At 49.8% G+C, this 19,890-nt stretch overlaps 1 protein-coding gene across 1 annotated transcript in view; it reads right to left on the minus strand.

The window, feature by feature from the left end:
• Nucleotides 1–705: 705 nt before the first annotated feature.
• The window catches only part of ANKMY1 (ankyrin repeat and MYND domain containing 1), a gene marked incomplete at both ends in the record, with an annotated part of 39,816 nt that continues 20,631 nt past the window's right edge, over nt 706–19,890 (minus strand). The window contains 7 exons of the mRNA XM_080933266.1: nt 706–908; nt 10,291–10,451; nt 11,154–11,232; nt 16,690–16,855; nt 17,173–17,286; nt 18,475–18,606; nt 19,455–19,562. Of these exons, the coding sequence (XP_080789392.1) occupies nt 706–908; nt 10,291–10,451; nt 11,154–11,232; nt 16,690–16,855; nt 17,173–17,286; nt 18,475–18,606; nt 19,455–19,562 (963 nt within the window). The remainder of the gene's footprint in view (nt 909–10,290; nt 10,452–11,153; nt 11,233–16,689; nt 16,856–17,172; nt 17,287–18,474; nt 18,607–19,454; nt 19,563–19,890) is intronic.

Raw genomic sequence — 19,890 nt, forward strand, 5'->3', positions numbered from 1 at the left:
CACCTCTTTAACCCACCTAAATGCACATGCCATTGTCTTAGCCATAAAAAAAGTTCTCTTGGTACCCAAGAGAGCCATGTGGGGAGCAGGGATGTCCTGACGCACCAGTCTGTCCCGAGCTTTCCTACTACATCTGCAGAAATGTTCTAACTTAAGATACTCAAGGCTAGGTCACTCTCACCTCAAGGAGCTGACCTGTCCCTGTGTACGTAGTGCCTACCTCCGATGCTAGGAAGCTCACTCAGCCCAGACTCAAAGACGTCCTGCTCAGCATGTATGCTTTTACTGGGCACTGGGGCCCACACTGCTACCCAAGGACATTTCACAGTGTTGTCATTCAGTGGGGCCTATGCAAACACAGGGAACAGAGCCTCATCCCACATGCTACTGGGCCACAGCTCCCAGAAGGGAGGCTCCTCCAATAGGCACAGCTCTGGCTGGGTATTAGATTCCACCCAAGGATATTTGCAGTGACCAGGCCCAAGGTAGCAACTACATCCTCACTCTCTGCCTTCTTGTAATTACTGGGAATCCCTGGTGCCAGGTAGCCCAGATTTTTCCCTGGGAGAGGGAAGGGATACAGTCCTTTCTCCTTGAGTGGCCGGGATAGGTAGCCATGGAGTGAGGTAGAGGCTCAGTAGAGTCAACCTGTGGGGACAGGTGGGCATCTAGGTGCTCACTGGTGACTGCAGGTGGAGAGCTGTGTCACGCAGTCCAGCAGGATCTCCTCTTTATGGACACCTGCTTCTGCTCCTTGTTTTGTTTGAGCTGGACACTCTTGGACACCTGGTTCTTCGGCTTCATGTTGTTTTTGAGCTGGACACTCTTGGACACCTGGTTCTGTGCCTTTTTCTTTTTGACCTGGACACTCACAGACACCTGGGACATTTGGAGATGGAGAGCCCTCCCTGCCAGGAAAAGAAGAATACATAAGATAGATGTCCACCATAGGAGTCACCAGCCAGTTGCAGGACAGGACTAGCTCAATGGCTTCCACAGCCTTGCCCTTTGAATGCCTGGCAAATGCTACATCAGCCCCTTTCTCCTAAGCCCTGCCACGGTGCTCCCCAATAGGCTAGCTAGGGAGAAGTCCCTTCTCTGACATCACCAGCTCTCAGTCTTCCTTAGGCAAACTCGGAGGCAAGGCATCCTGAACAGCCTAGTGACTGTAGCCAGTTTCCCTGTGAGCATCCCACACAGCTGCAGGTGATCTTGCAGCCTAGTGAGGTGCTTTTAGCCTGCACACATTCGCTCACCCAAACTCATTCATATGCCTGTGCATTTCAAGCCATCAAAGAAGGGTGGTTAGAGAGCCAGTGAGGTGACACTGGGTGGGTTGGTAGGGTGCTAGTAATCTTTGCAGTAAAGGTATAGAGCTTGCAAGATGCTTAACTGAGACACCATGGCTGCCTGATGAGGAATGGGGGCAGTCATTGCCCAGTGAGCACTCCCTCTGTGCAGGAACTCCTCCCAGATGAGGACAGCATCACATACACATAACTCAGATGAGTTACCCAGTAATACTTTAGTGACTAAACACATCTTTTATACATCCCAAAAGGATGGGTGGGAGCACTCATTTCCAGGACAGACCTACTTCTATGCTGTATCTAAAATAGCACTGAAGTGAACCAGCCAAAAGTGTGTAAGCCCTCAGTGCAAAGAATCAGTCTCTGCTCACCCTAGCCACCCTGTGTGATGAGATGTTCTAAAGTATGAATTTGAAGAGGTTACCGGAACACAGTAGACTGCTAACACGAACCTCTTTCTGCACAAACATCAAAATGGGGTTTTGTGAATGTTTCACGGTCAACAGTACCTATAAGAGATTTCAGATAGACTAGGCCCTGGGAGCGGAGTCACTAAGCCTACAATAAACAGGCAGATTCATGTAGTAAATAGACAGGTTTGTGTGTCAAATGCAGACCTAAACACCTGGGGTGGAAACCAGACCTGAGGCCCCGAGTGACTGAACACCATGGAACAACAAGGTTCTGCTTCTCAGGAGAGACCAAGAAAGCATATGCTGCTTCCCAGGGCCGCCCACAGAGTCAGTAGCTGGTTACGGTATATAATGAGCTACTGTAAAAGGTTTGGGTCACCCATAGAGAAGTAGTGAGATCCCCTTGAGAAAGAGAAGTCAAAAGGCTCCAGAGAGGTACGCTGAGATTTGTTAAGTTATAAGCTGAGAGTCAAAAATCACATGGCAAAGCAGTTTGCCACCAGATCTAGTACCCTAGGAACCAGATCACAGGCAGAACCAAATAGGTGTTACAGAGGGAAAATGGGGGGAAGTAAAAGCTGTATGGCTATGACAACCCTTTGTGGATAACCAAAAACAGTAGACTGGACAAGCCCCAGAAGCAGAGGAGGTGACTCAGAAAGCTCCTTTAAAGGCACAATAGCCAAAAACTATCCAGACCTTGCTGTGGGTAGGTTATCTGGAGCTGTAAAGCTGAAAACACTCCAAGCAAGATGAACCTCAAACACAGCCAGACTCAAAGTCAGAGATGAGGGATCGTAAAAGCAATGGAAGCTCCATCACATACGAGGGAGCTTGTGAGAGACAGAGACAGACACACACACACAACAGAGCAGATCACACAGATGGGGGGATGGGAGAATTTTCAGCAGAAATCTTCCAGGCCAGAAGGGAATGAGGTGATGAAGCCAAAGTTCTTAAAAAATAATAAATAAAAATAAAGAAACTTCCAACCAAGAATGCTATTCTTAGAAAGGGCGCCATCCAGTTGGATGACAAATATTCAGGTGTCTCTGCCAGCCTAACCAAAAGCACCAATGAGAGCTCTTCACATTGACTTGATACCAGTGAGCGACGGGAGCATGAGGCTGAGCCACTCGCTCTCCAGTGAAGGAAGAGCACGGTGCTAGTGTTTCAGTTAGGCAGTGGCATCCTGTTTGATGTGGCGTCGGTGGTTTGCCAATGGCTATTCAATAGGCAAAGACTAACAAAATGGGTGGGGAATAACAATGTAATTTTTGCGATTGAAAAATCACAAAAATGTTAAATGTAAGGCTCAGGAAACACTGGAAAATAGGGGACAGAAAAGATTTTATGAGCCAGAAGATGTGGACATCTGCTGTGAGGTTGTGCCTTCTAGATATGCCTGGGGAGCTGCACCCATGAAATCTCAGAACTATGGTCACTGAAATGAGACCTGCACAATGACAATACCAGTGGACATTGTCGAAATGATCAGGGGAAATCTCACAAGGCCCACCCCTAGATTAAGAACTACAGGCAATTAACAGCCTTTGAGAAAGGGATAGGTTATCCTACCTCAGGTGAAAATGTGTGTGTATGTATGTAATGTATGTATGTATATGCATGTATATATGCATGCACAACACTAAGACTCAGTAGCGTATGTGTGTGTGTGTGTGTGTGTGTGTGTGTGTGTGTGAAACAAAAATAATTAAGGAGATCACAAAATTGAGAGGAGGTGGGAAGACATGAAAGGAGTTGGAAGACAGAGAGGGTGGAGTGAGAGAGAGGTAGATTCAGTACTCAAGTATGAGCCACAAAATAATGACATAAAGATGTAAGCTATGCTCAGCACTTGAGAGGCAAAGGCAAGAGGACGGAAGCTAGCATAGGACACACAGCAGGGCCTGTGAGGTTGAGCCAGAGGGATCTAACTCTACACTGTATGTGAAAATTCATCTCAGCATTGTGTGGTGTGAGAATGGCACCTACAGGCTCATATGTTTGAATGCATGGTCCCGAGCTGGAGAAGCTGTTTGGGAAGGATTAGGAGGCGTGGCCTTGTTGGTAAGGTGTGTCACTGGTGGGCCTTTAAGGCTTAGCTTTTTTTCTCTGCCTACTGTTTGTGGATCAGATGTAAGCTCTTAGCTACTGCTCCAGCTGCCTGCCTGCTCCCTGCCATCATGGTCATAAACTCATGCTCTGAAACTGTGAGCCCCATAAATGCTTTCTTCTACAAGTTGTTTTCATCATGGAAAGTAACTAAGATAACCTTAAAGCGCACACATAGGCTGACAGGATGGATTTTAAGATAGATCCCATGCAAACTAAAAGACAACAGAAGTGTCTCTATTGACCAAACAGATTTCCAGTCCAAATCACAAGCTCACCATATAACCATAAAGGCAGCAAGTCACCAAGGACAAATGTGCACCTAACATTCATGCAGGAAGTATAAACAGATGCTGGCAGGTCTGAAGGGAATGCAAGCGGTAGCTTCAGCTTCCCAAATCCTGTGAAGCATGTATAATCCAGACAGGTACACTTAGTAACATGCACACAGATAACCCCATCCACAGCACTGTGTGTGTGTGTGTGTGTGTGTGTGTGTGTGTGTGTGTGTGTGTGTGTGTTGGGCATGTGGACATCTTTGGGGCAGGTCACATGATTAAAACTTTATGAATATCTTTTCTAACCACATAATATGAAACTAGATATCAATACTATGAAGAACTTGCAAGATTCACAGGTATATAGAATGGGAAGAAAAAATTATAAGTGGGGAGAGGGAAGGCAGGGAAGAAGAGGGATGAAGGGGAGGAGCCAAGAATGCAATTTCATCTGTAATAACATAAAAATTAAAAGAATTAAAATTTAAAATAACCAAATAAGTGAAAGACTAGAAACTCAAAAACAATAACAAGTAAAAAGTCATAAGTACGCTGGGCAGTGGTGGCACATGCCTTTAGTCCAGCACTTGGGAGGCAGAGGCAGGTGGAACTCTGAGTACAAGGCCAGTCTGGTCTATAGCGCAAATTCCAGGGCAGTCAAGGATACACAGAGAAACCCTGTCTCAAAAAAAAAAAAAAAAGAAAAAAGAAAAAGAAAAAAAGAAAGAAAGAAAAAGAAGTCTAAGTAAATAAAAGAATATACCATGAACTGGATTGGGGAAATGAAATACTGCTAAAATGCTGATATTATTCAAAACAATCTACAGATTCAACGTGATCTCTATCAAAGTCCCTGTAATATCTTTCATAGAACAATCCTAAAATTCACATGGGAGTACAAGAGACCTTTGAGAGCTAAAGCAGTGTCTGAGAAAGAAGACAGAATACAGAGGTGTGGGGTTGTTCTATTTTCTATTTGAGCCTGTTACAAAGCTAAAGTAACTGAAACAGTAACCGTAAGGAGGTAAGGACAGGCATGGGACATGACTAAGAATGCAAGAGAGGCCAGAAGGAAGCACCCAGCCAATCAACAAGGCCAGGGGAACACAGTGGGGCAATGATGTCCTCCACTAAGCAGTGTGGCCTGCAGAGGCCTCCCAGCTTCACAGTCAGGGGAAGCCAGGATCTGGGAGAAACAGAAGGAACCGCCATAGCCTTCCCAGGCATCAAGTAAACAAACTAGGGGAAGCCACACCCCTGGCTCCAGCTAGACTGCCTGTAGTACAGACATTGGCCACATACTCTTCCCCCTCCAGAGAACACAGGAGTTCCCAGGCTTCCACCGAGAACCCTGGTGCCCACGTTCTAGACTTCCATCTCCACCACTACCCAAGTTCTCAGTTGCCATCTGAGACCCTCTCGGATCCATCCGCAACTCCTTTGCCTCTACTCTCAAGCTCTGGGGTGGCCATCTGATCTAGATGCTGGCAGCAGCCGATCTCCCAGAAGTCCAGGTGTGAAAGGGGTTGAGGTGTCCACCCTTGCTGTTCTTCTCCCAGACCTGCCCTCCCTTGCTATCCCTATTGACTTCCCTCTGTCTTGCCTCCCTCAGAGCCCCTTCAACACAACTTGTCCCTATCCTGCTTGCTGGCCTAAGCCATCACATACGTACATCTTGGCTCTTCTCACAAGGAACCCTTTGTCTTCAGTTCTGCCACTGACCTGGACTGTGTGTCCTTGGAAGGTGGCAAAACTAATCACTTGCCACACCCCACCTCTCGCCATCCTGCCTCCTTGCTTCAGCCTCATTCCCTGTGGGCCTCAGAGGTCTCAAGGCACCTTTTACTCAGAGAGGGTTAGAGTAGTCACATCTAGCCCAAAAGAGAACCCAGAATTCCTGGTGAGCTCTGAGAAGGGGGTTCTGGGAACAGCAGCACATGACCCTCTGAGCCTGGACATGCACTATTTTCTTTACACATTCAAGTTCCCGGGCAGAGACCGGAAACCATCAGGACATCGGTTCAGGAGCAGCCTGAAGACAGACCTGTACATCAGGGAGTATTGAAAAGGCTGAGATTTGGCTCTTTTCTGCTCATGGAAATCTTCACTACTTGCCCTGACCTCGGCTTGCCCGACGGAGGCACATACACTCTTTAAACTGCATCCCAAGCCTCTGCTGCTCCAGCTCGGGGGGGGGGGGAACTCCTCAGAAAATGCAGGTCCATCCAGGCTGGTACAACTATCCAAAGGTTGCCTGCCTAAGTGGTTACCTTGGGAAAATGTGAACTCTAGAACAAGAGAACGAAACACATCTCCCAACGGGAATGGAATTTAGATTCAAGGTGGAGGCACAGCGGATGAATATCCAGGGCATGGGGCAGCCAGAGAACGCCAGGGGCAGAGCAGAGCAGCTATTGTGGTTTAAGGTAGTTCCTGCCCCTGCTGTCCCACTCCTGCCTTGGGACAGCACAGAAGGTTCAGCCAATGGCCTCAGTATTATGCAGGAGGCACATAAGATAGAAAAGGTGTTATTAGCAGGATCCACGGGGTGGGTTCTGAGATGCTTGGACTTGCTTCTAGTGAGGGCTGGATTGACGTTTCAGTAGTCAGCAGGTATCCGGAGAAGACCCCTCCATCCATCTGACCATTTGCACGCCTTTCTTACTTCTATGTGTTCCCAAGTGACCCCCAAAACTCTGACAGCCACCTGCTCCAGAATACTCACTAGATCTACAGACTGCCCAATAGCACTGGGACCAGCAGCCCTACTGTGGATGAGGAGGGAGGAGGCTCTGCTCCGAGCACCAGCTTTGGGGGTCACCTCCCTTCCCTGTAGTCAGGAGCAGCAGTGACATTGGACACAGCCACTTTAGAATTGCCAATTTTTTGTTCTCCTGTTCCTTAGTACAGGACTCCAAGCACTCCTGGGTATACGCCAACCTAATCCCAAGGGGAAAGCGTACTGTTCCGCAAGGGTTACCAAGGCCCTGACAAGATAAAGAGGGGTTGCTCCTGGAAAGAGAATAGGTACAATTCTCAGCCCCATCCTGGCCCTAGAATCTGCCCTCTTCTTCCTAGAGACAACTTTCTGAGCTCAGGGAGGTTTTCTAGACCATATGCCCCAAGGCCATGAAGCCCCTCCTTGCTCTAATGAACAACAACTCCTATGTATATTGTGTCCCACCTCAATTCTTTCTACCATCACACAGCAAATGTAGCTGAGTATGCTGTGGAATGTGGGTCCCCAAGATACAGGGACCAGGCCATCCTGCCCTATGACCCAGAGGGTGAGGACTTACAACACAGCTGAGTCAGAAGAGACCATGCAACTCTGAGGTTGTGGCTACCAGGAAAAGCACAGACCGGGACCCAATGAAAGCCACAGTGGAGGGAGGGGCATAACAGGAAGCCACAGGGGGCCAGAGTGTCCGGGTGGGGCTAAAGGCAGAATGTGCTGCAATGGCAAAGAGACCACTAGGCCCCAGAGCAACAGGCCGGGAGGGGTTGTTCAAGGACTAGACAAAGAAGCCAGGGACATCTTGCAGGGTAGCGAAGTGAGACGGGGCTCCACTGAGCTTTGCTTTTGAAGGCAGAGATAAGCATATTCCCACGGGTGAGATGGGATGTGCAGGCCAGAGTGGAGCCTTCTGCCAATCCCACGTGAAGAAAATGACAGAAGCACAGCCTCATACCAAACCTGGAGGTCTCAGTGCCTCTAGGCTCCCCATGTACATTCAGGCTCTCACTGAAACCTATCAACTGCAAAGTCCCTACCAGATCATTGAGTTTGATGGCCAAACCCACACTATATCTGAAAGGTTTTTCAGGGAGATCTGAGTTGGTGTGTCCATCAGACAGGAAAATGTGTCACAACCTGGCAGGTTGAGGCCACATAGCTTAGGAGGAGTCCACTGTAGTGCACAGGGAAAGACATGAATACCAGCCTTCCACCTTGGGGAAGACCTAGGACCTTTCAGTTCTAGGCGGATGATGAAACCTTGGGTCCATCAAACAGTGACATACTAAAATATCTGTGGACACCTGGGCAAATTCACCCGTTTACAGTCCCATCTGGAGATTGCTTCCTCAACCTGTCAGGAACGGGTGGATCTGCCACCATAATAGAGGCTCTGGTGTGGTACAACCATCTGCAACTCCAGTGCCAGGTGACCAGGTGCCCTCTTCTGGCCTCCATAGGCATTAGCCATGCATGTGATGTATATACAGACATGTAGGCAAAACATTCATACAAAATACAAAAAAAAAAAAAAAAAAAAAAAAAAAAAAAAAAAAATAGAGGAAAACAGTAAGGTTTTTGTTTGGAGACACTGTTGCAGGACAGATAAAAGGTGTCCATGGCCTTGTTCAGAGCAGGGGACACCCTCATTCTTTGGTATGCATGTGTATACATGTGTACACACATCTGGCGAATCCCTGCATGTCTGAAGAGGTGTGGGTCCACATGGCATGGCCTTCCTGGTATCAGCGTAACTGTCAGTTGCATTCACCTGCTTTTGCATTCGATGTGGAAGCTTAATAGAACTGAAGTGTAACACACACACACACCCAGCTGCTAACACAGGCAGCAGCACCCCAGCTCCTAAGCCCCCACTAGCACTGTCCCTCTAGAACAAAGAACTACATACGCAATCCATGGTGACAATTGACCAGTGCTAAGGGACAAAGCTCCATTCAGGATTCCCTCTTAGAAAGCCACCTGTGGCTGAGTTCTAATAAGGGATAGCTCCTTCCTCTGTGCACACACACAAGCCTTGCTCACCACCTCTCTGGGAGAATGGCTGCCCAGCTAGGGTCTCCCCGAGCCCTCGCAGGCTCTATCTGTGGTCTCTTTCCCACCTCATCCTCAGTCCTGTGTATATCCACTGTGCTTTCTGCCCTATATCTGCCCCCAGACACCCTTAGGCCTGCCTACCTTCAGGCAAACGTCGGATGCTGCAATCCTCACTACCTGCCTTCCCCTTTCTCTCATCCAGAAAGTGGGTCTGATTCTCCAGGGCAGACTTGCAAACTTTGGCCATACCTCCTTGCTCCATCCCCACCCCTTCATCCTCATCAGTTCCTGTGAATCCACCTCCACTGTGGCCCCAGAACCTGCCCAGCACATGGCAGACAGCTGATACACTGTAAAAGCACCATGAACCCTCACACAGAGTTGGAGTCCATGGAAGGAATCTTTACATCTGAGAATGCCTCTTCCTTGGGTTTGGGGATCACCTGCAACTGGAAACGTTGGGAAACACCAGTGCCAGGATGAGCCAGGAGCTGCAGTATCCTACCCTCAGCTCTCTAGTGAGGACCCTTGGGCTGCCTGCCTACCAGCCATTCTGCAGAGCAGAGTGCAACTCAGGCCCTATGAGAGACCACTGATATAGGATTAACTGGCATGGGCAAGGATGCTGGACTTGGCTCAGGTGATGGCAAAGCAGGGCACAGACTTGAGGATGCACTATAAGTCACTTTATTGCCAGGTGAATGAGGCTGCTGTGAAACGCAGCTGTCTTTGTGCAGACATTTCTTATATTGGGCTACCACAGGATGCAACCCTGCCCTCCTCTCCAGGGTCAGCACAGAACACTGTTCCCTCACTGAAATTCTCCAACCTTTCAAGCAGAATCTTCCAAGTGGGACACTGGGTAGATAAGAGAAGGCATGGGGAGGAGTATGGAGGTCCAGCTGTTGGGCCGGAGCGAGAGACTCCAGACATAATTGAACCTGGACTGTCCCTAAGAGGCCAGGCCCAGGAGCAGTAACCACTAACCTTTGCTACCTAGACCAAAATGCCACTCTCCCTGTGCACCCCCCCAATGCTACACGGCATAAGGACAGCCCCCACTCCACTGGCTATGGTCTACAAGCAACCCTTCCTGTGCTTACCTCAGCTTTTTCAAGTGCTGCCTGCAGCAAGAATAAGTGTCTGCTATAGTCACCCTTCAAAGACAACTCCTCAGCCTGGTCCCAAGATCCGTATTCACACATGCACACACACTCATGCACACACACAATCACCCATACAGTCCCGGCTGTAAATTCTGGAAAAACATCATGCAGCTGAAGGGCTTTCAAGGGAGATGATGATTTGTTCTGCACTGCATCTTTGTTCTGGGAAGCAGTAGGGCCCCTCACCAGCTCATCCCAACATGGCACCCAACCTACTCATGGCCATGATGTCATTGCAGTCCTTTTTATGAAACTCAGTCCAGGCCTTGGTCTTGCAGTATTTGCTACAGGTCAGGATTCCATAGCAGCGGGGACAGGGTGAGAGGCGGACCCCAATGGAGCGACCACACTGGTAGCAAAACTTGTAAAAGGGAAGGCTGTAAACAGAATCCCAAGGTCAGGTATGTGCCCACCCCTGACCTCCTGCGTCACTTACGCCTACCCATTCCACCAGCCAGGGCAGCCACCACATTTCAACATGATGTCTCCACATGGTTATTCTGAACAGTTAATACACACTGAGTGTTTGTGCCCACCACAGGTTCCATAGGGGCTGCTCCAACAACAATCCAACATGGCATCTGAGGGCAGCTTACAATCCCAGGGAAACAGGCTGTGAGCAGCTCCGCAAAGTGCAGATCTCAGAGCTCAAGTTTGAGGTGACACTCAAGACACCAGCTTCCTCCATTTTCAGAGGAGATGCTCCCCTACCACCCTCTCTACCCCTGCCCTGTCCTTCAGAATGCATGGGTCCTTCCCAGCAGGTACATGGGTAACTACAGAGACTCCCCTGAAAGAGGATGGCAGGGGCTTCCTGGAAAACCTGTGGGTGAGCTAGACTGTGCTCTGCCCTGGAAGGTGGCCACCCTCCTGAAAATGTGGAGCTCAACTGTGTCCCACCCAGTTGACAGCCAGACAACCCAGCTCAACTGAGTGTGTCCTGAGACTCCAACTGTGACTCTCGCTCTGGTGGGAGCCTGTGTCTGTAAGCTGAGATGCCTGGCCAAGGCGAGGCTACTCAGGACAGAGGGAGAAGGTGGCCCTGCAGGGGCAGTGGGACCAGAGGCCACAGCACTCACAGCTGCTTTTCCACAGATGGGGACTTAGCCAGGCCGGTGGAACCTTTCTTCTTCATCCTGTGGCTGGGAGCCAACTCTGCTGCAGAGAGAGAGAGAGAGAGAGAGAGAGAGAGAGAGAGAGAGAGAGATGAATAAGCACCAGTCATCAGGGGAGTGTGGCAGCTCAGTGAGGAGTCCTCACTGAGAACCACGGCCATCCGTTCCTGCATGGGGCTTCCCCACCTCAGCCCTGCGTCTTACCTTCACCACCCACTTCCGTTCAGGACTTGCCTTGCCACACCACTAAAGGCCACCAGGCAGCCTTGCCCGGCTCACAGGCTCTCTGAAAGAATTGCCCCACGGCTTTCTGCTTTTCTCTGAAGTCCTGATTATGTTTCCTTGCCCTTCTTCAGAAGTCAGCTGCTACTTGCTTAGAAATCAAAGTATGCATGCTCTACAGTGGTGGCTGGCCTCGTCAGCTTGGTGGGATTTCAACATTGCCTAAGAGACAAATCTCTGAGCATGTCACTGAGGGCATTTCTAGACAGGCTCAACTGACATAGTTCCACCCATCCTGAACATGCGTGGCCCAGAGTAAATAATGAGATAGGAGCTGAGCCCCGGCATTCTTCTCTGATACAGAACTAGGGACACGAGGTGAAGGGCACTTTGTGTCTCAGTCTTCACGAGTTCCCCTTTTGAAGTGTAAACCGAAATGAACGTCCCCTCAAGTTTGCATACGTTAGGCTTTTGCCATCATAACAAGAAAACAACTAAACCAGAAAATTGGTGTGGAGAGGTGAGGCTGTTGCTGTGATGAAGCTGGTCTTGTGGGAACTGGCGTGTGGGAGGAATGTTGAAGAGCAGGGAGTTGCAGGATGGCCAAGTCCTAGACTGCTGCAAAGAGAGCTCACTGGGCAATTCCGGTGGGAGATTGGAAAACTAGAGTGCCTAAAGAAACACGGACAGTGGGGACTCCATTCAGGACTTTTCTGAGAGGACCGGACTAGAGCCCATTCAGGTTATGTTCTGACAAAGAACCTTGCTTCATTCTGCCTGTGTCTTCAGAAAGTGGGGCAGGCTGGATTACGAACGTAGCGACTTCTTTGGCAGAGGACTCGGCTGTGGCATGGTCTCTGCTCACTGTTGCTATTCAGAGAGCTTAGGATGGAGAGCAGAGCTGGCACCAGAGAGACTAAGTGTGCTGCAGCAGAACTGGTGGGCGGGGCTATTCAAAGCTTCTGGGCATCCACCTCATTGCAGAAAATCCACAGCTGATTAGACATGGAGCTGTAGGGTTTGATGTTTGTTTTGTTGACATCTGGTGTCACTTTAGTCTGATCTTCTCTTGGGCAGCATAACCAAGGCAACCTATTGAACAATTTATTTGGGGCTCACAGTTTCAGAGAGTTAGAGTCTATAACCATCATGGCAGAAATTATGGCATCAGGCAGGCAGGCAGGCAGGCAGGCATGGCTGGCAGGGCAGTGACTGAAAGCTTACATCTTGAATCATGAGCTTGAGACACAAATCGCTAACTGGGAACGGCATGGACTTATGAAAACCTCAAATCCTGCCCCAGTGCCACACCTCCTCCAACAAGGCCACACCCCCTAATCCTTTTCAAATGTTTTCATCAGCTGGGGACCAAGCATTTAAACACATGAGCCTATAGGAGCCATGTCACTCAAACCTCCACACTGTCTTCTGTCTGCTCTTTTAGAATGGGAATGCTCACCCTTTTTATTATGAGATGGGGTGAGTAGGATGCTATGATTTAAAACCAATGTATGGACAAGCGAGATGGCTTAACGGGTAAAGTACTCTCCACCAAGCCTGAAAACCTGAGCTCAATCTGTGGTACCCACATGGTAAAAGGAGAGAACAGATTCTTGGTTCTTACAAATTGTCTTGACCCCCCACATATGTGGCAAAGCCCACATTCACCCCAACACACACACACACACACACACACACACACACACACACACACACCACTAAAGATAATTTAAAAATAAATAAAGCTAAAGTAAAAGGTGATGTGTCTAGGGGTCAAGTTGATACATGATTGTCACAAGATTGACACAAGTAGATTTGTGATTCTTAATCTTGATAGGCAGGCAGCAGGATTTAAAATCACCAAAGAGACAGAGAGTTTAGCTGACACGGGAGGACCAGTCCCCACTTTGATGTGAGCAGCACCATCCCCTGCGCTGAGGTCCGTGAATGAATAAAGAGGAGAGAGCAAATTGGAGCACCAACATTAATCTCTCTGTACTTCCTGACTGCAGATGCTGTGGGACCCCACACTCTGGCCGCCATGCCTTCCCAGCCACAATGCACCACATTCCCTTTTTAAACTATGAATCAGATTAATCCCCTCCTCCCTTAAGTTGCGTTTGTCATGCTTTTGGTTGCAGCAATGAAAAAAGTAACCACTCTACTTCCCCCTGCTTCTAGTACTGTGCTCTTGAGAGGTGCAGCCTTAGGACTTCTATGGTCAGTCACCACAGGATGATGGGGGCTTGTTCTTTGAATGGCTGGTTGGTTTCCAACAGTGCGTCAAACTGGCAGAACTTGCTCAAGGACTGACACCGAGATAGCCCCATGTCAGGGATGCGGGTTCACTCTTTCCAGTCACTTCCCCGTGCTCTCTAGCAGTTTGTTCCTCCAGCCGGGTCCCACTCCTCACAACCAGCCTCAAAACCTCCACTGGCTCAGGAGACGCCATCAGGCCACGCTCACTTACGATGATGTGGCATCCTTGGGAGAGATTTAGGGCTCTCTGCTAAACTGGCTGTTCCTCCGAGTAGTTATGAGCTATGGTCCTGGAGCTAGTAATGAAGACAATGGCACACTTTTTTTCACCTTAGGAGCTGAGTACCCAGGGCAGAGTAGGAGGTCTTCTTGGCCTGCCTCCTGGAGTGGAGTCCTGCCTTACCAGCGGGTGGTCAGAGGCCTGGGATCCTCATCAGCACTGAAACTGAGGTTGTACCACTGTCCTGCAATGGAGGCTAATGCAAGAGAAGAGTCTATCTTCCAGCCACATGGAAATGCACTCAGCTTAAAGCCTGGACTTTGAAGGAGGCAGATAGAGACAGCATGAGGACTGCTGGTCTCCGTGCTTTCTGGAAATAAGGGCCTCTCGTTGGGGCTTTCTTGTCTGGGCCAGCCTGGAAGTGGATGTCCTTCCTGCCTTCCTGAGTCAGTAACAAAAGGAGGGGAGGCAAGCTTCGTAACATCCAGTGCTATGGCCTGTTTGAACGGAGCTTAACAGATTTTGTTGACTAATCATTCCTTTATGCTTTGTATGGTCTTTGGATCACTTGCAGAAACCTTAGATAGTTGGACGCTGCATTTTTGTTTTGTTTCAGGGAAGTTTTGATTGTCTTGGGTCTGCAGATAATACCAAGTTACCATGGTTACTATGTTGAAGGCAGCTGCTAGCTCTGTTATTTTATGAGAGCTAATCTATCATGTAAAAGAAGGAGGGGAGGGGGAGGGGAAGAGGAAGAGGAGGAGGAAGACCAACAAGCTCCTTGTAGCACAGCTGCATTCCTTAGTTAGGAGTAGCTTCTCTTTGACTCGGTGGTCAAGAGCAGAGCCTGAGTCCAGTTGCCAGCATCCACCTGGCAGGCAGTCTGAGGTCCAAGGGAACCGCCATCTTCTTCTGGCCTCTCTGAGCACCAGATACACAGGTGGTGCACATATAAAATGGGCAAAGAAAACAATCATACACATCAAAACTGTAAAGAGAGTTCGTTAAAAGAAGAATCATGTCTGATGAAAAGTCAAGTATTGGTACTCACTTGAAAGTACTAAGCCACCTATATTCTTGTTCTGATTGTCTCCTGGACTTTGGGTTTCTGACATTTCGTTATAAACTGTTTCTGGATTCCTTTGCACTTAGATTTCTTGGGGTTTATCCTCTAGACTGGATGACTAGCACTTTCAGTGCTGGCCTGGTCGCTCCGCTGGTTTCAGAAGTGTGCCGGGCCTTAAAATTACCGTCAGAGTGAGTTTCCACTTTGCAGCTATTTGAGGGGAGAGTCCCCAAGGCCAGCGCTGAGGCTTGTTTTGTGCCCTCGTTTCTCCTAGTTCTCTCCAGTAGGAAGCCATCCCGTAGTTCAGCCTGAGGCACCGGTGGATCAGTAGCCATGTGCATCTCAACACTGCCTGACCTGGCCCATGTGCTGCTGAAAATGAGTCTGTTGCTTTGCAGCATGGTGCCAAGGCTCTGAAAATGGAGTGAGGGACGGCAAACCTCTCCAGGGGGGACATTCCCCACTCCAGCATCTCCTTGGTGGTGGAAAGGAGAGTTTGTATGGCCAGGTCTTCTCAGATGGGCCCCCTGCCTATGAGCTTTTGGGGGGATCAGAGGCCCAGCATTCTGTGGTATCCTATCTGAGGCTTAACCTGTGTCCCACAGTGGGATCCAAACATGAGAAGAGGCTTCATTTTCCAGTGACAGCAGCCAGAACTCAGCCTCCACACTCTCCGACCCCTTCTAACTGGGCCAAGGTACAGAATAGTTCATGGCTCTCTCTCTCTCTCTCTCTCTCTCTCTCTCTCTCTCTCTCTGTCTCTCTCTCTCTCTGTCTCTCTCTCTCTCTCTCTCTCTCTCTGTCTCTCTGTCTCTCTGTCTCTCTCTGTCTCTCTGTCTCTCTCTCTCTGTGTGTGTGTGTGTGTGTGTGTGTGTGTGTGTGTGTGCACTAGGTTCTGGGCATGAATGTGAAATGCTGATATGTGAAATGCATGAATGTGAAATGCTGATATTTAAGAATGTGAGTATAGTGTGTAGGAGGGTACTTGTGTGCATAAGAGGGGATGGTAGTCCAGTGTGTGAGGATGGGCATGTAGATGGCTGTGTGTAAGAAGTGTGGCCATGTAACCGGAAATTATTTGTGGAGAACAGGAGTAGGTGGATGTGAGTGGAGAACAGGGGTAGGTGTGTGTGAGTGCGGCTGTTGGGGAGAATAGGTGTGTGTAGGGGGTCTGGGATATTGGGGTGTAAGTGTGCAGCTGGGTAGACAGACATGCATACATGCAGAAAATTGATGTGCCCGTGGAGTGGGGGGGGTTGTTCTATAGGGAAAAGAGCTGATTATGCATAATTGTGGCTGAAGCTGTGGCTATGAGAAAGAGGTAGAGGTTGGTATCTAGGTGAGGATAAGTGAACCCTACATGTTTTGGCGGTAGGTAGTAGAGTGTATATGCGTGTCGTTGGGGTGTGTGGAGGTAAGATGCACAGTGCAGGTAGTGGTTCTCATACTGGCATTTCATGTGGGTGGACGGGTGGTGCTGGGCACAGTGTGAGCGAGGGCATCTGTGGGCATAAGAATGTAATGCAGGTGAGCAACAGGGACGCTGTGATAGAGAGGTGTGTGGGGAACTGGTTGGTACTAGAAGGTTGCAGTTCGATGTGACTGAGAGAGTGGCACCATCAGGGCCACTATCGGTGTATGGTCAGACGAGGGTGAGCAGATGTAGGTCCTGCAAGATGAGAGCGTTGGGTGAGATTGAGGCTACAGGATGCACCCTGCTGAGCCGCACCCACCTCTCTTGCTCAGGTGCAGTGCCTTCATGTCCAGCCGGCTTTCCTTGCTGAGGACGGCAAGCCGCAGTTGCAAGCCCATGTATTCCAGCAGCCTTTTCCGGGCCATGAATATCTCCCGCTCGGCTGGCATCAGAGCATGAAAGGGACAGTGGGCAATCTTCCGGTCCTGTGACAGAACCCAGCGTCGCTATGAGTCCTTGGGACTGCCTGCCATTCACCAGCTAGCCACATGCAGTGGTCACTGAGGACTTCCGGTCATCCTCCCCCTCCCCACTACAGTAAGTAGGCCGCTTCTTCATCCTCCGAAGTGTGACCCTGAGGATTCAGAGGGACACCTGCTCACAAGTGCCCAAAGCACGTATTTACCATCATGAGGTCTTCTGCCCTGGAAGACCAGGCTTGACTATGGGCTCCTAGTTTTAGCCAAGAGAAGCCAGGTCTTGAGTGTGGGGATATGGGGTCCTGCTCAGAACAAAGCCACACCTGGTAAAACTTGAAGTAGCCATAGTCGACTGCCGTGCCCACGGCTGTCCTTTCGCCTTGCACAAGTGTCACAGGATTCAAGATATCTGCCCCGTAGCTAATGAGCCGGTCAATCTGAAGAACACAGAATTTGTCAAGCACACAAGGCCACTGGAGGGGTGACAGAAGCCACCTTCAACTCGGGGCTGTGCAGAGCAGCTCCACATGTGACTACATCATGAGGTGCATGGTGCCCAGTTCTTGTGGGCACACTTGACAGCTGAAAGGCAGCCAAAATGCACCACCCAGCAGAAGATACAGTTTCCCAGAAAGTGGCCATCCCCCATGTGTATGAAAAAGTCAGAGGCAAAAAGGGTAGGCAGGCTTGGCCTCATCCTGAGATGCTACACCCTGGAGAGCCCTCTCTGACTCCATTCATGGTAGCATCAAAAATCCTGATGGCTGAGACATAGGGAAACCCTTTTGCTCACTGAGGAATGAGTGGATAAACAGAAGGTGGCACACATGAGCACACACAGACAGACAGACACGCGCGCGCACGCGCGCACACACACACACACACACACACACACAGAGTAGAGGGTCAGTCAGCCTCAAAAGCTATATCCAGCTTACCCAACTGAGCAGTGCCCTCTGCCAGCGTGCCAGGCACTACAACTGCTCCAGTGTAACCTCCTGGAACCCTTGCAGAGCCACGACTTAACCTGCACATTTAATTGTGTGAGATGCAGCCTGAGAGTTGAGGACTGGAGTCCAATAAAAGGGGTCCTGACAGCTGAAGTTGACTACGAAGTAAAATGAGGAGGGGTGGCGAGCGCAGCTTGTGGACTAGATGTGGCTTTTGATAGATTCCAACTGGGTGTGGTGGTGGACGGCTGCAATTCCAGCACTTAGGAGGCTGAGGCAAAAGATTATAAACTGGGTAGGGCTACGGAACAAGACCCTGTCTCACCAGGAAAAAACAAACAACCTAAATAAATGCATTCAGGCCTTGTGGAAAGGTACAAACATACTGTCTGCTTTCTTGGCATATTTCACTAACACTGGTCATAAACCCTGGGTTTCAGAAAGCCTGCAATGCACAAACAGATCTGCTAGGTCCAGACACTGTCAACAGCTCAACGCTATCTCATTTCCTAAGTGCTATGGGGGGTTGGGAGGGTGGGTGCCAGATGTTGGGTCCTTTAGTCTACTTTAGTCATGACACGATCTCAGGATGACGCAGCCTACTCCGCCCTGAACCCAGCATGTACGCCCCATCCCCCTCCCTCTTCCCCAGCATCCTCCCATGCTTCCCCTCACCAGAGCAATCTTGTTGTCAATGCTCCTCTGTTGCTCGTAGACCAGGTCACACACAACACACAGGGCAGTGCCCAAGCCTTTGGTCAGAGGCAAGTTGGGGTCAGCTCCCTGGGACAGGAGCTCCTTCACAACCTGGACACACAGACAAATTCCTCAGCAACCATGATCCTGGGCACTATCCAGAGGTCCCACCCACAGGGAACATGATGGGTAGCAAGGATCATGGATGAGCTCCATAGGGAGAAGTTGCAGTTCCACCAAGGGCCTGGCTCTGACACTACTTTGCTGTCCGTACCAATGCATCTCCTCTGATGTGTATGGCTCCTGCCTCACTGTCTAGCCGGGGAAAGTGTGTGCCTCTGGACCAGGTACGTACTACTGGCCAGGAGCACACTGTCTGCCCACTTTGGCCACTCCTCCCCAGCTCTCCTTTTTCTTAACAATATTCATCAGTATCTAACCCTGTGCTGCCTGCTGCTTTGGGGCCTGACTCTTCTAGCTGCAGTGTTTCTATGGGGGCGGGAGGAAGGGATCCTCAAACCAGACTATTCAAAACCCACTGCTCATAGTGGTACCTGCCTTCCCGCAGAAGGTGCTCAGTAAGCGAATGGTAAATGAAAGGAAGGATGGGTGAGAGGTTGGAATGGGTAGGCCACTGGCAGTCTGGAGGGATAAGTAAGTGGGTCTGTGGGAGAAAACAGGCTGGGTAGCTCTGTGGCTAGATTGGCAGGTAGGTGGATGAATGGTTTAGGGAGTGGGAGTTTGGGTAGATGAACCAGTGGATGAAAAAATGACACAGCAAACCCAGCGGCTGATTGGAGGAAGGGGGTCAGAGGTAGCAGAAATAGCACAGTCGCCTGGTGCCCGTGTACATGGGAGCTGCAGGCACAAGAGCCAGGTACACAAAAGGCAGAGGTCCAAGGCAGGTGCTGGGTGTTTGGGTGCAGAGGAGTCAGATTCATGGATACAGATAGGCTCACCAGGTCGTTCCCACTGGCAATGGACAGGGAGAGCGGGGAGTGGCCACTCCACAGCATGTTTGGATTTGCTCTGTGGGACAGAAGGAGCCGCACTATGTCCCTGGCACACTGCAGGAAGAAAGGGACATGAAGTCAGAAGCACCACCCCCATGAGCCCGTACATGCTGCCAATAGCACAACTGGCACCTTTAAGACCCAGCCGACCATCCAACTGCCCGCTCCTTGAACCAGCACCACCTAGGCAAAAACTCCAACAGGGACATGGGGCAGGGGAGACGGAGGAGCTTCAGTCAGCTTCCAAACATTCATCTCCAGGAAGAAAACAGGAAAGACACTGGTGAATAAATTGCCGGATGTATGCTTTTGAAGGACTGAGGACAGTAATGCTAAGATGGCCGCACAGAAGGCCCTGCCCTTTAACATGGATAATGGAGGA

The sequence above is a fragment of the Micromys minutus genome (genome assembly GCF_963924665.1).
Source record: "Micromys minutus genome assembly, chromosome: 19".
NCBI classification, from domain to species: Eukaryota; Metazoa; Chordata; class Mammalia; order Rodentia; family Muridae; genus Micromys; species Micromys minutus.